General features: G+C 35.2%; 1 protein-coding gene across 5 annotated transcripts in view; it reads right to left on the bottom strand.

Moving 5' to 3' along the window:
• Nucleotides 1–16,161, bottom strand: part of ATG5 (autophagy related 5) — a 124,832-nt gene that overhangs the window by 63,242 nt on the left and 45,429 nt on the right. For all 5 annotated transcript variants that reach the window (XM_041760301.1, XM_041760304.1, XM_041760305.1 and 2 more), the window contains one exon: nt 13,334–13,496. In XM_041760301.1, the coding sequence (XP_041616235.1) occupies nt 13,334–13,496 (163 nt within the window). The remainder of the gene's footprint in view (nt 1–13,333; nt 13,497–16,161) is intronic.

Here is a 16,161-nt window from a genome sequence, read left to right as displayed (position 1 = left end):
GACAAATATCAATACTTTTTATCTCACATAAAAATATGTAAAAGATGTTTTCATAAAATTTTATAAACCTACATAAAAATAATTTCACCTTAAAACACCTGGAAAGTCAATGCAGGTTAATACCATAATATTTGAGGAAAAAATAAATCTAAGTAGTATATTAAAACCAAGAAGCTAATTTAAGAAAAAGAGCCACAAAATCTTGAAGTGTAGCTTCCTGTGTGGCTTATAGTAATTGAAAATGAAGCCTTTTTGGCTAATTTTTAAATGAAATTAACTGCAATTAAAAATGCCATTTGGGATATTTTATTGATAACCTTCTACTAGGAAAGAAAGAAACAAACTAGACATCAAAAAAGCCCAGGAATCAAGGATAGGTTGGATCTTAAAAGGATCTTGTGGCAAGTAATGCTTCTTAGGTAGAAAGCCACTTTAAGATAATAATCAAGACCTGACTGAACATACTGCATTTTAGATGAAAAAATTTGTTTATTTTGCACTCATGTTTTTATGAGCTATTTCTTCTCTAGTTTTGGGGTTAAAATCTTGCAACTCTCAGAATGCTAATTAAAACACTGGCATAGTTTAACAATATTTAAATGTGATTTTCACATAAAGAATTTCTGAATCTTCTGCAGTTTCTAAAGCAATGAGAGAAGAGACATGCAATGAATAAAAAGAAATTAGCACTGCTATAGAGCCATACTCATTTCTTTTGTTCAAGGATATCATTAATACACAGAAATCTGGCATCCAAAAGTCATTACCACAGTCACTAAACAAAACTCATCTGCAGAGATGGAATAAACAGAATGTCATGGGGATGGGGGTAGGAGGTAGGGGAGAAGGGGCTTGAAATTCTGAAATTTTCAAAAAAGTGAACAAAAGAGGTGTCTGGGAATAGGTAAACACACTGGTCAGCATTAATTACAAATTGTTCGACTAAAATGTAAATATCTGGCCATCCAGACCCTAGAAAGACAATGAAGGAATGGGTAAGAGACTAGGTCAAATTAAATGAAAGGTAATAGAGGGAAAGAAGTGCTGAGATATGTGGAACTATATCAAGTGCCACACAGAGAGTTGGTGAAGGAGATTTAATGGAGCAAGAGGGAAAAGGAAAAATACAGAAGACACATGTTACTTTTAAAAATGTAAGCACAATTAGTCTCACTGAAAGGACAGCATTCTATTTATTCGTTTGTCATTTAATAGTCACTACAGCAAAAATAAAATAATCATCATTGAGAAACAATTATGGCTAAGTTATAATATCAAGTTCACATGGTAAGAAGAGTTAACTGGTTAAAATAACTCTAACTCATTTATATACCAAATTCCTTTTGTTCCAAATACACCCTAAAGGAGTCCCTGTAACAAGTGAACATTCTAGTTCTCAAAGGTTGGGCTGGTGAAACAGACAAGAAACTTCCTAAATGCGTTGGTCCAGGCGACAGACCTTCAAACATGTCTTGCAACCAAGAATGACAATTCATGTGAAGTGTCCAGCACAGAAATTGGGTATTCAATAAGTGACCACTACTACTGTAGAGAAGCAGTTTTATCTATTAACTCTGTGGTTAATAGAGCAGTGGTTCTCAACTGGGTCAATTTTGTCCCTGAGGGGATATTTTGCAATGTCTGGAGATATTTTTTAATGTCATGATAGAGAGTGGGGAGTAGTATGCTACTGGCATATCTAGTGAGTGGGTAGAAAGACCAGGAATGCTACCAAACACCCCGCAATGCATAAGATAGCTCCCTCCCTGCCACTGCCCTAACACCAAAGAAAAATCCACTCCAAAGTATCTATACTGCTAAGGTTGAGAAATCCCACTCCAGAGCAGTGGTTCTCAAACTTCAGTGCATCACAATCATCTGGAGGGCTTGTGGAATCACAGGTTGTTGGGACCTTTTTGCTGGGACCCCAGAGTTTCTGATCTAGTTGGTCTAAGGTACACTTCTAATCAGTTCCTGGGGAATGCTAATGCTTCTGACCCAACTATCAACACTTGGAGAAACTATACTCTTAAGAAAAGTAATGAGGAGCTAATGAAAAAAACAATAAAATATTAGGAAAGTATGTACCTCTGGGGTTTTCTCTTCGCTTAAATCATGATATTAAGTTTCAACATAAAATATTCATTTAAAAACAAAATAAGCTACTTATGCATATATACCTCCATGTCTATAATTTTCTTTTTAAGAGGAATTGTGTTGTAAATTTAAATAGTAATGACAGGTCATGACTCCAACAGTGAAAATCATTTGTGAGACAGATATTTGACTGCATTTCCTTTATATAGTGAAGGAAAAGCTTCTTAAACCTTTCCACACTTACTTTATAGGGAAAAAAAATGATAGTATGTTAGGAGGTATAAATTTTTAGAAAGTCTTCTAACTGGATCAATTATAAATAAAAGATATGATAGAGCAGTCATTTTACTGTAGATGGTTTGAAATTAAAAGGACATTACAAACTAAATTTTCATGTTTCTATAATGCTAAGAATTCACTACAAGCATTTTCAATTATTAATCAGAGTTTAGACAACCTAGTTATACGGATTTATACATATATCAACTGTATCTCATATGCTAAAAATATTCCCTACCCCTGGTGAACTCTGGGACATACAACCATTCACTGTTATTAATGGACTCTTTCCAATAAACTTATGCTAGGATAATGTGTACTATATTATGAAATAACTGTCTAAATGTTTTCACCAAGTTTTATTATCCATGATGTTCACTGCCAAGTCTACCCAAAGAACTGTAGGAGCTATGATCCAAATTATTACCAAATTTATTTATTCATTTAAATCATGTAATTTCATGAGCAATCTTTCTCCAGAAGTCTAACAAAGTATCTGTATAGCTTTATATTAAAACACAAATACACAAACTTTTCAGATTTCCATCATTATTTTTAATTACAGAAAGTAAAACACGGAGAGACTGATTTAAAAGATGTAATATAATAGAATAAAATGCTTGTCTGTTCCACAATAAAACTTAATTGAATGCTCAAGCAGGTTACAAATTTGCTTTAAGCAAGTTTCTCACGAAGTTGTAGATTCTTCAATGCCACACACACACACACACACAGCTTTACACTGAACTGATTCACCTTATTGTACTGCAGGCCAAACAATGGAAATGACTGACTCAGCTGTATGCAGAAAGGAAAGCACACAATGGTTAGTGGATATAAAGAACTGTCAAACATCAGGAATTGGTCCATATTTCACTGCCTTATATCACTGGGAATATTAACTGTCATATCTGTAAGGATAAAATAATAAAAACGGCACTTACAAAAGTAAATGAGTATGAAATTAGAAGCTGTAGCATTCAATTCAAATTTATTAAGCCTTCTCTATCTACTGACACACACTCAAAATACTTAACTCTAGCAATACCTAATGCACTACATCTCTACATCAACGTCTCAGAGACATCTCAAACTTTCAGCCTCAAAGTTGGCCTTACTTAGGCTTTGTTTCCCAACCCAAACCTATTCTCCATCTAGTTATCTCATATCATAGTACAAAGCACCACTATCCATTTAGCTGTCCAGTTGGAATCCAGAATGATTCTTTCTGTCATTTCTGCTACACAGAATGTCTTAAAAAAAAAAAAAGACTATACAGGTAGAGGGAAAATATGATGAGAAGACTAGAGAAGGAGTATTCCAGAAAAAAAAAACTTACATTACCTGTAACTTCAAAAAGCTACAAATAGGATTAGATTCTCCAAAACTGCCTACCATTCTCCCACCTCAAGGCTTTGCCCTTGCTGAGCCTTCTAGGAAGGTATTAACCCTAGATAAATGCATAGTACTGCTCTGGATCTTAATTTAATGTTTCACAGTCAATGAGACCTTATACAGGACATTCTATTTAAAATAGCAATGCCCTATCCCAATACAGTTTTTTTTCATCTTTCCCTACTTTATTTTTCTCCCATAGCAATTATCACATGACACATAAAAGCATTTTACTAGGGACACCTGGGTGGCTCAGTGGTTGAACATCTGTCTTCCGCCCAGGGCATGATCCCTGAGTCCCGGGATTGAGTCCCACATTGGGCTCCCTCTGGGGAGCCTGCTTCTTCCTCTGCCTGTGTCTCTGCCTCTCTCTGTCTCTCATAAATAAATAAATAAATCTTTAAAAAAAAAGGCATTATATATACACACACATATACATTATATATATATATACACAGATAAGAAATACATATATATATACACACTACACACACACACACGCACACACTTCGTATCTGTTCTACTCCCCTATAATTTTGGTTGCATAGGGTAGGAATTTCAGTCTGTTCTGCTCACTGCTTTATTTACAGCATAGAGTCAGTGACTACTTGTTCAATTAATTAACATTAAAATGACACCCATAAAACATGGGCTAAGTTATAGCAGGAATGTGATAGTTAATCTTATGGGTCAACTTGACTGGCCACGGAGTGCCCAGGTTAAACATTATTTCTGGGTGTGACTGTGAGAGTCTTTCCAGATGAGATTAGTAACTGAATAGCTGAACTTTCAGTAGACTGTCCACCTTGATGTGGGTGGGCATCACCTAATCAGTTGACAACCTGAACAGAACAAAAGGAAGAGGAAGGAAGAAGGAATTCACTCCTTTTTCTTCTGCCCCACTGATTGAGCTGAGACAACTCATTTCATCTTCTCATGTCATTGGACTGGGATTTATACTACTGGCTCCACTGTTTCTCAGGACTTTTATCTCAGATTGAATTACATGACTGGCTTTCTTGGATTTCCAGCTTATAGAGGGCAAATCATGAGACTTCTAAGCTTCCATAATCATATAAGCCAATTCCTCATGATCAATCTCATTTTATGTATATATTTTTAAAATTGGTTCTATTTCTCTGGAGAACCCGAATGGAAGGAACATGTAAGACTGCCAAGAAGGCCAACACCAAGCCTAAAAGAGGTTTATGAAAAATAATAACAATAAGGAAAACAAAATGAGCTTTACAGACTATGTTTGGCAAAGAGAAAACACATGGAAAAAATTATTGGAGAAGAGAGTATCATATTAAGAAACAGAGAGAAAGCTCAACTACTGGATTTCTATTTTGCTTCCATCTTCAACAACAGAACGATCTTTAAAGAAGAAAGTAAAAAAACATAGCTAGGGTGAAAACAATGCCTCTAAAAGCTCAGAAATAATAGCAGCTATTCGGCTTTTGTAGATATGCTGCTTTAAATTAATGTAAGTCTTCAGATAAAGAGGAATTACTTCAGAAGACATTAAAAGAACTAAAAGGGTTATAAAACCAAAACCAATAATCTTATGAAACAATGGAGAATGGGAGAGGCGCCTGAAGTCAGGAGACAGGCAAATGTTTCAACTTAAAAGAGTGGATGTTATCAACTAGTAAGCCTGATGTCAGTCGTAAGCAAAATTTTATGTTTTTGAGCATTCAGAAAGTAAAAGTATTAGCAGAAATCAGCAAACGTTTTAAAATATGTATGGCATCAAAGTGACCTACATTCCTTTTTATAATTGTATTAAGAAGGGGCACCCGGCTGGCTCAGTGGGTTGGAAGGTTAAGACTCTTGATCCTCTCTTGAGCTTGGGGTTGTGGGTTCAAGCCCCATGTTGGTTGTAGAGATCACTTAAAAATAAAATCTTTCAAAAAATTTGTTTAATTGTATTAAGGGACTGGGCATCAAAAAGTGATTTACCTTAAATGTAACAATACAGCAAAGATCTACTTCTGAATAATATTAAGCTGCATAAGAGGCATTAGGCACACTCAATAGTTTCTACAACATCTGGGAATCCATTTTGACAGCTCTCATTCTATTATCTGTCACGTTCAACCAAATAGTCAGTCTTAAGAATTCTGTATCTCAATGAGATGCCTGGATGGCTCAGGATGGCTCAGCGGTTGAGCTTGAGCGTTTGCCTTTGACTCAGGGCATGACCCCAGGGTCCTAGGATGAGTCCCACATCGGGTTCCCTGCATGGAGCCTGCTTCTTCCTCTGCCTATGTCTCTGCCTCTCTCTGTGTTTCTCATGAATAAATTTTTAAAATCTTAAAAAAAAAATTCTATATCTCAAATATTTCTCAAATTCACCTACTTGTCTCTATCCTCAAAGCCACCACTTACAAGCAATTGCCATCTCTCACCTAACCACTGGAATGGATTCCTAGTTGATCTTTTAATTCCATGTTTGTTTTCTTTGAATTCATTAACTATACTGCATCCAAAGAGATGCCTCTAAAAAGAAAATCTGCTTCTGTTATATTCTTGCTTAAAATCTTTCGGTGGTCCCCTGGTATCCCACCTCATTTGCCCTGAGGATTAAGTTCAATATCATTAAAACACTCATCAGGCCATGAATACAGAGGGTCTCATTCTAATTTGCATGACCAGGTCTCTGCCTAACTTAGACTGTTAACTACTTTCTACTCTTAATCTTGATCACCATGCTCTAGTCAGAACAGCATCCTCTGAACTCTCAGAAGCTCTTTTCTGCTTCTCTGCCTAATCCAGATAATTCCCCGTGCCTGGAACACTCACATCACAACCATCCTGCTCTCTATCTCTTCCTCCTTCCTCTACAACTCAAGCTATAAACATAATAATTATTCAGAGGCTTTTAATGTCTGGATCCCCTAATAGACTGTAAACTCTGAAGGAAGGACCATGCCTGTCACATGCACTCCAGTGGCCTCTGTGCCTAGCACAGTGCCAGGCACACGACAGATTCTTGAAATTGGGTTAACCAAACTACCAGAATCTGGGTATGAGTCTCCTATAATGAATGTATTTCCAAGATTTGATTAAATACCAGAGTATAAAATCTATGAAGGATTTAAATCTATAAGCAATACTGGTGGCACTAGATAAAAGAATAAAAATTCCTATAAACTCAGAGTGGAGGAGGGGTAAGAAGTAATAGATGAAGCAAGATTGGCCACATATTGATAATTGCTGAGGCTGGGTGACATGTATGTGGAGGCTTATTGTACTCTTTTTCTCTGCTCTTATTTGTACAATGTACGCTCAGGGTTCTCATGACTGTTAAAAATCTGAATTTTGCTAAAGACAAACACAAAGCTTACCAAATAGCGACCTTTCATTCAGACAAAAGGTTCAAGAAAAAGTTCAAGGTTCTACTTAGGAATCTCCTTCCATATTACCTACATCTAGAACAGTACCTGATACTGCAACAAAATCACAGAAATTGAAGCTTCAAGACACAGAGGTGAGTCTTAAAATCTCTCCTCTCTTTGTTTTAGTACTTTTTCTATGACACCTCACTTTATTTCTGGCAAGTTATCTTCCACTTAAGTCCTGCCACAAAGGGACAGAGAGAGAGAGAGAGAGAGAAAGGGAGAGGGAAGAAGGGAACAGGGAACTAGGAAAGGGAAAGAGAGGGGGAGAGAAGGAGGAGGGACAGAAGAGAAGGAAGAAAGAGAGAGTTGGAGGAGAGAGAGATTATCAACAGTAATTCTTCTTCCAATAAGTCCTTCGGAATCAGTTGAAAACATCTAATTATCAGAATTCAGGTATATAAGATTACCACTTTATAGTCCTTGAGTGTGAAGTCTCGTGAAGACTTACCACATTCACATTTATAAGAACTCCAGCTTAGAGAGGAAAGGGATCGGCCAGACCACACAACTGACAAAAGATAAATATAGGTCCTTCTCAGACCAACAGATCATCAGTCCAATACTTAATCTACTATATACAATGATAAAAACAAAGCAATGTAATTACAACCTGACTGTCTCTATCACCAAGCCTCCAAAGAGCTAAAACCATTGCAATTATCTTTTACATCACCTAGCAAACAAAAGCATTTTCAAAATGTTATGACTTGTTAAAAAATCATCCTTCACTAATCACTTTCCTCTTAAATATCAGTTTTAGGTTAAAATGGTATACCACCAAATAACCGATGTAAATTTTCAATAAATTTGGCAATCAAAACTTAGATTTATTTGAAGGACTATTAAATAAATTCAATACTATCTTTTCTTTTTTAGTATACTCAAAAAAAACCAAGGCTGAAAACTAAGTCATATGTTATGTTAAAAATATTTAGAGATTTCTTCAAATCTCTAGGTTATAAGAAAACAGCTTGACATTTAATAGAAAATAGCCTCCACATGTAGTGACAACAGTCTCATAAATAATAAAAATGTTACTTTCTTTTCTTTTTTGTGGTCATTAGCTTGGTTTCACAGGGAGGTTAAATACTTTTATATCTAAAATGAAAACCCATAAAAAACACTGAAAGGCACAGTATGTCTTAAATGAGTTTTCTTGGTTTCAAAAGTTTTTCTTATTTCTCTTTCACACAGATCTGAAAAATTAAAATTAGCATTTGAAAGTATTCAAAAACTGTTTAAATCGTTGTTTACTTGTTATGATCTACAGGTGCAGTTCTGAATGAAATAAATTTATCATCTGCTATGCCCCAACTTGACCCAATTTACAATCATACAAACCAAAATGTGAAATATCTTTGTCTTCACATATTAAGAGGACATTCTTTTGGATGAAAAGTTCTTAAACATAAAAACCCATTTCCTTAAATAAATTCAAACAAAACATTTCCTCTATTTTACAGTAATATTAAACTATTTATAGAAGGCTGTTAATATTATTTCCTTATAGTATTAAAAAGGAGTAAAATAGCCCTTCAGTCAGTATTTATTTTATCTGCTCTATGCCTAAGACTGGACTAGGTGCTAGAGATTAAAAAATGTATAATATACTCTAACCGGGAGAAATTTATATTCTAGCAGAATTACATAAATCATAACTACCCAGAGTGTGATAAAATGAGAGAGTAAAAATGTGTATGAAAGGACAAGGAGCCGTGGCCAACATGAAAATGTGGATAATTCTGCCTCCATGTGGCCATAAGCTCCATGAAGACAGGGTGCACATCTGTTTCATCACTGCTGGATAGTCACTAACTCCTAGCAGAGTGTCAGGCTCATGATAGATGTTCGAGAATGATTGGTCAGCTAAAAAAGATAAAAGAAAGAAGGCTTCACATACCAGGTGACAATAGAGTTGAGCACTTAAACATAAAGAGTTAGACACAAAAAAGGAAAGGGCATTTTAGGCAGAAGGAACTACTACACCCACCTTTCACCAACTTACTTTAATGTAGGTAACATTCAGCCTTTTATCCCAAAATATATTCTCTACAAACCACCTAGCTAAAAATTTCCTAAATGAATATTTTCGTTTTTTTTTTTTTTAATATTTTCGTTTTTTAAAAGTAGAATAAAAAAACTGCCAAGGTCTCTAGTACCCACAGGATACTACACAGAGGATTCTGAGTGTAAGCTCAATCATTACCAACACAAACAAGACCAAACATAATAGCTACAAAAATAATTTTATAGCTAAAAATGAAAATGGAATAAACTAATTTTAACCACATACCATTTTAAGTCAGATTTAATGAAATCCAATTTGAAAAGTAATTTAATAAAATTTAACTTAGCAACGTTAACTTAAAACATTCATATATTTAAAGAATGGAAGCTATGGCAAAAATAGGAAAAAAGGAATTTTATGCCAAAAATTGCAATGAAGGCAGATATAAGACCAAGTCTGCTACATTAGTTATACCAAGTTCTGAATGTGACATTTTAAGTCATGCTTTAGGTCAATAGTAAATATGAGCTGTTGGTCTGGTCAACCTTCTGTCAGCTGCGAAATGTTTTCTAAAAGGGTCAGAGAGAGTAAATATTTTAGGCTGTCGGCCACATGGTCTTTGTCACAACTATTTAACTCAGCTGCTGTAGCATGAAAGCAGTCACAGACAATACACAATTAAATGGGTGTGGAAGGGTTCTAATAAATCTTTATTTATTTATAAAAACAAGCGGCTGGCCCATGACCATAGTTTGCCAACCCCTGTCCTAGAGTCTCAAAGTGACTTCTCAACAATTCTTTTTATCAAGACAGCTTTACTTTCTTTCACACACTTTCACATAAACTGTATTAATGCTTCATTAAAGCCTCTAGGACACCCATAAAAGAACAAAGAAGATATTCTGTCTTACATATAAAGAAACTGAAGCTCAAAGGGATTGACTGAGTTGCCCTACGGAGCTGCTAAGAGAGCTGAAACTAAATAACTTTTTTTTAAAAAAGATTTATTTATTTACTTGAGAGAGAAAGAGCATGAACAAGAGGGATGAGGGAGAGAAAGAGAGAATCTCAAGCAGACTCTACACTGAATGTGGAGCTGATGTGGGGCTCCACCTCATAACCCTGAGATCATGACTTAATTGACTGTGCCACCCAGGTGTCCCTAACAACTCTTAACTACCACCCACCACACTAAAGCCTCCAGTGCCCCCATGTGAAATATTTTAATAATTTTTAGAATCCTCTGCTGGATCCCAGAGCTCTCAACAGCAGACTCACCACATTCACAATAGATTTCAAGAATACCTACTTAAATGCCCATTAAAATTATTTACAATTCTGAAGCCAAATTATTCTTGGATCCTTGCTCTCTTGAGAAGACTTGGCTTTCTTTGATTTAGGTTATCTTCTTATTCACAAGTCGCCTAAAATTTCAGTTCATCTTCAGATAGCCAGTAAGAAAAAGGAAAAAGTACACCTTTTTATTTATTTATTTTTTAAACAATCCTGAGGTCTTTTATTTTCTTTATATTTATCATGCCATGAATTCATAGGGAATGGGTTCCAGCAGTTCAGGCTCCTTTCCATTGGTTCTCACAAAGTGTGCTTCTCTGGGTGGGGCAGGCTGTCACTTCAGTTGGACCCAAGTACCTTTCTCTTTGGCTTCCTTCTTTTTCTGATCATTTTCCTTCACACGCTTCAGGAAGCTATCTCAGCTCTTTGAGTTTTTAATATGCTCAATGCAGACATTAATTCTCTTGGCAAGAATCTTGCCCTTAACTTGTTTGTTTACAACAATGCCAACAGCATGCTGAGTAACACTACAGACCCTTCAGTTTTGCCATGGTGACATTTGTGGGGCATTCCTTTTTGAACAGTGCCCATTCCCTTGATGTCCACAATATCACCTTTCTTTCTTATGGATTCACATGTATGTGGCCAAAGGAACAACCCCTTGTTTTCTAAAAGGCCTAGAGAACATATAGCAGGTACCTCTCCTCTTTTCCTTTGTGTTGGTCATTTTGGTGAATTACTGAAAGACAGCGGTTCCAGCCAAAAGAAAAGTATACCTTCTTAAAAGGTTGTGAAGTCTTAATTGTTTAGTAGGAATCTGTATACTCAGTAAGATAAAAGAGGAAAAAGGCCTGCCTTTGCAGAGTTTATAATCTAATTGACAAAAAAAAAAAATCTAATTGACAGATACTAGACATACAAATATAAAACTAAGGAGCAACTCCATTTAACTCAAATCTAAGAGACTTAAATGAGAAAAATTAGAGTACAAAATGTCATAAAACATGAACCTTTTGCACTACTGAAGTCTCAGATGATGCCTCGTTTTACATAATGAAACTTTAGTAAATACTAAATAACCAAAAACTCCTCTCTGACATGGTAATAATATAGTCCAAAAGATAAAAAATGGATCACATTTTTTTAAATTATGGGTTTCTTCTAGGGGGGTGGGCAGGGGGAGAAGGCAGGTCTTCTATTTTATTCTAGTTATTGCCACAAAAGTTCAGTTTATGTTGGACTAGTTCCCTATCTAAAAACAACCATCAAAAATGGATAAAACAGGCAGTCCTAGCTTTACACAGTAGTGTAGGACTGGAAAAGTGACCATGAAACCATGCAAAGTGATCTTAATCATCAATGATGTAATCTTTAAAAACTGTCCAAACATTAAAAACTCTCCTTGTTAAGTTATAAATGTATAAGAAAATGAATAAAGTAAATGAAACTAATTATTTAATATACCACAATTTAAAAACATTAGAAACATTGAGAATTCAAGTGCTTTATTTATTGCTTTGTAAAAACCTTAAGCACAGTTTGAATAGTGCTTGCTTTCTTGACATGTAACTTATAAGCAAACATCTCTCCTAAGTCTTGCTGAACTGTCCTATTCCTTTCTAGGTCTAGATCAACTTCTAAACATGTTATCATTTGCACTTTCGATGTCATGTAATATTTCGGAGAGATTCTTTAAATGCTAGTTCTTTGTCAGCAGCACTTTCTCTGGGATAAATTCACCCTTTTCATCACAACCACTTTCCTCATTTATATGGAAAAGTTCACTTCCCCTAAGTTCCTGGGGCTGTGTATCTAGTCTCTCAAAGGTGGTAGTGTCAACCTTCCCACAGTCAGCTGTTTCTTCTATAATTCCATTATTCTAATGAAATTCCGCTACCACCATTATCACTTTGTTTCTTTGCTATACTTTCATCTTTCTTGTCCAATTCCCTCTTTCAATATGCACTTTTACAAAATATTATATGGGCTTATCACAAGAGACAAGGAGGCAACACAACTACATGTTTTGCTGTCTGTGGGTAAACTAACAGATGAATAATGATGATATAGTGACAATGAAAGAAGTGATGTGACTGGTCTTTGATCATGATGCATATCTGTTGTTAAATGACTCATGGACTAGAGAGCTAGCAAAAAAGTTCATACTTTATGTAACTTCAGTTACTATGCAGTGGTAAGTGAAATCTGAACTATATTGTTAAGGACCTGATATTATTTAACTAAAGCATATTAACTGAAATTCATGCATACTGGACCCATGCAAAACAATGGCTACCTGTATGTAAGAAACTGTTTTGAAGGCACTGGAAGACTATCAATGCAAGCAAGATTAAGGAGCTTTGATCTAAAAGAGAATACAGAGGTGAGCTGCAGAATTCTCTCAGCTTTTCCCTTGAGTGTATCTTCTAAATTCCAGCCAGGAGAGAAGGAATCCAAGTACAAAGCAAGTCTTACTGTTCTGAGAAAGCAGGGGTTAGAGTCTGTACCCCATTTAAAGGGAGGTACTTTGGTATGCACACAGGGTATTCAGTTTTAACTCCAGAAAGACGATGACTAGCAATAAGGGTACTTTCTCCAGAAGCTAAACACATGAAGTTATATCCTCTGATGTTATGGGCAAAACAATCAATCTAATGGTGGGAAATCCATGAAGAGAAGAATGTTGGAAGAGTACAATGTAAGAGATGACTAAAAGTAGCTTCTTTGTAAAATTTTGTGTGTAGAGGCCAGAATTTAAACTTGTACCACCAATGCTAAGGTATACCAATTACTCACATGATTATAGATATTTCATACTTTATAAAGTGGTAGTCAGAAATTAAACTGCTGTATTTACCATTCTGTAATCCCATCCAGAGCTGCTTATGATCTTTTTTCTGCATTTCATTGATTACTTGACTTTTATGCTTTAATGCATCAGCTTCTTTCACACAAGACATAAAATGAGCTTCAATTGCATCCTTAGATGGGCAGTGCAGAAGGTCCTTTTCTGGAAAACTCTACCAAAGGAAAAAAATACACATATAAAACAGGTATACATATTAGGAAATTATTCTCAAAGATCTGTATCTCCCCCAATTATCCAATATTTTTAGCAAATGATCTGTTAACTTCCCAGTAAAGAGAATTCAGTTCAATTCCATATTTCTTAAATTATAAGAAGTTAAAAATCTTTAGCTACCTGGAATATTTTGTACTTTTTCTAAATAATCCTTATGTACTATGTATTTAAAATACAAGAGGAAAAAAACCATAAAAGAAGAAAAGAATAGTAACTTCAAAAATAGTTTTTTTGACTTGGCCATGTCTAGCGCTGACAAGAATGTGGAACAGAATTCACATACACTGCCATTAAGGACGTAAAAACAGTACAACCACTTTGGAAAACAGTTTGGTAGTTTTTTCAAAAGGTAAATATATACCTACCGTGTGATCCAGTAATTCTACAACTAGGTAATTACCTAAGAGAAACAAAAACATCCACACAAAGACTTGTGTGTGAATATTCACAGTAGCATTATTTGTAACAGCCAAAAGTCAGGAAACATCCTAAGTGTCAACAGGTAAATGAATACATAAATTATAAAAACTTATCAAAGTGTACATTTTTAATATGTATATAGTTTGCTGTAGGTCAATTAGGCTGTAAAAAAGCTGTTAAAATGTACCTTTTAAGGTCAAAGCTAAATCTACATCCTATACCTATACTGAATCTTTTAGGCAGTTGAGGAATTGATCACTGGACAAATAAGCAGTTATGTAAATGAGGTGACTAATTCTCTTTTCACTGAAAAAAAAAAGATAATAAGAGCCAACACTAACTGTACACTTACTGTGTGAGACATTGCACTAATGCTGTTTATACGGACTATGTAATTTAATCTTCATAACAACACTTACAGTAAAAATAATTGTTATTGCTATTTCACAGATAAAAAAATTAATTACAAAGCTCAGGGAGCGGAGAGAGTCATATGTGGTCAAGCTAGGATTAGTCTGACTCAAGAGTCCTGGTTTGTAACTACTACACAATACCACTTCCTCCATAAGACCCAAATACTTACAGTAATTACATTCAAACATTATTTTACCAAAAAGTCACGGTTCCATAAGTCCTTTGGTAAAAACTGAGACAAATAATAATGGCAGAAAAAAAAACATTTAGTTACAGCCTACTTGGATACTATTAACAGACATTACATTATCCAAGTAATGACAAGCTCCAAAATGACTAGGAAACTTAAGTGCATGCTCTCCTACCAAAAGCAAAGGCACTTGACTACCTATTGCTATTTCCTAAAGTATATTTTTTAGATGCAAATAATCAGTCATACCTCCTTCTATCTTAAGAGAGTCTGATCTCATAGATCTGCTGAGTAAAGAGGTAAGCTACTATTTAACTACCCACTGGTCACAGCTGCCTAGAGGGGAGGGGAACAGCTGAGACAAATGGTCTCTAGAGGTACAAAGGGATTCTAGATTCATTGGGCCCTTGAACTAGAGATCCATAAGAATGAAGGTAGATGTTTTCAGGCATAGGCACACAAGGGCAAAGAATATGAGGAAATATAAAAGTCTTAAAAATGAAAAGGCAAAAGGAGAGAATGAGAGAGAGAGAGGCAAAACTAAAAGATGGGAGAGGACATGGATGGCAGACAGAGGGTCCCTACCTTACTTAATCAACTTTACAATCAGCTGTATTTGCTTTGCTTAGGCTAGATTAAAGGGATTTGTCCTGATTTCCTGACCAGGATGAACAATAAAATGTTCATTATATCAATTCTATTATATTCAAATGGATTAACATTATAACAATTATTCCTATTTAAGAAAACTTTAACTTTTTTATACTTGATCTCTAAATTTAGAATGGCTTTTTTGGATATTGTACAGTTCTCTATGCTGCTCATTTAATTGCTCATTTTGGTTATTTATGACTGGCAGAAAATATGAAAGTTCATATTTCAAAGAAAATATTATTTTCATGTAGTTTGAATTTATGACCTATTTAAACTTAAGTACTATCAGAGTTTCTTAAAACTATATACAATCGATTATGAAAAAAAAGGAGTCAGAATCTCTCAAAACAGTGGTTTGAAAAATCAAGGGGGAAAAAAATTCCACCATTGTCTAGTCCTGTTTCAGCATAGGCTGCTAATCCCCTCAATGGCTCCTATAATCAGAGAAAGTACTAAAGTGCTGCTTTTCCCAGATGACCACTGTTTTGCAGGTTTCTAAACTTAACCAATGAGGACGCCCATAATTGATACCTGACCATTACAAACAACTAGCCTTTATTGCAAATGAGGGGTCTTTGAAGAGAGTGCAGGTATTTGTATACATATGTTGCAACAGAACATTCCACATCTCTATCTAGGAGGAAAGTAAACTATTTAATGAAATGAACTCAAAGGAACTATGAGAGCAGTAACAGAGGAAATATCTACGTAGGCAGTCACAGCAACTGAATTAATCATGGCAATGAATAAAGTGACAGATGTCTCAGTCAAAGCCCCCTCAGCTCCTACTCATGACATGTTCCTTCTTCCATGATTAGGTTGGGGTGGGGGTAGGAAATCGTTTATAAAAGCTTCACAATAAAATTCCAGACAGACTCTTGATTCATTACATTTCTAGTAACTTCTTACATACATTAGCAATTGT

Source organism: Vulpes lagopus, chromosome 1 (genome assembly GCF_018345385.1).
Source record: "Vulpes lagopus strain Blue_001 chromosome 1, ASM1834538v1, whole genome shotgun sequence".
Lineage (NCBI taxonomy): Eukaryota > Metazoa > Chordata > Mammalia > Carnivora > Canidae > Vulpes > Vulpes lagopus.
Note: the sequence above shows the minus strand (reverse complement) of the source record. Positions and strands in the feature narration are given on the sequence as shown.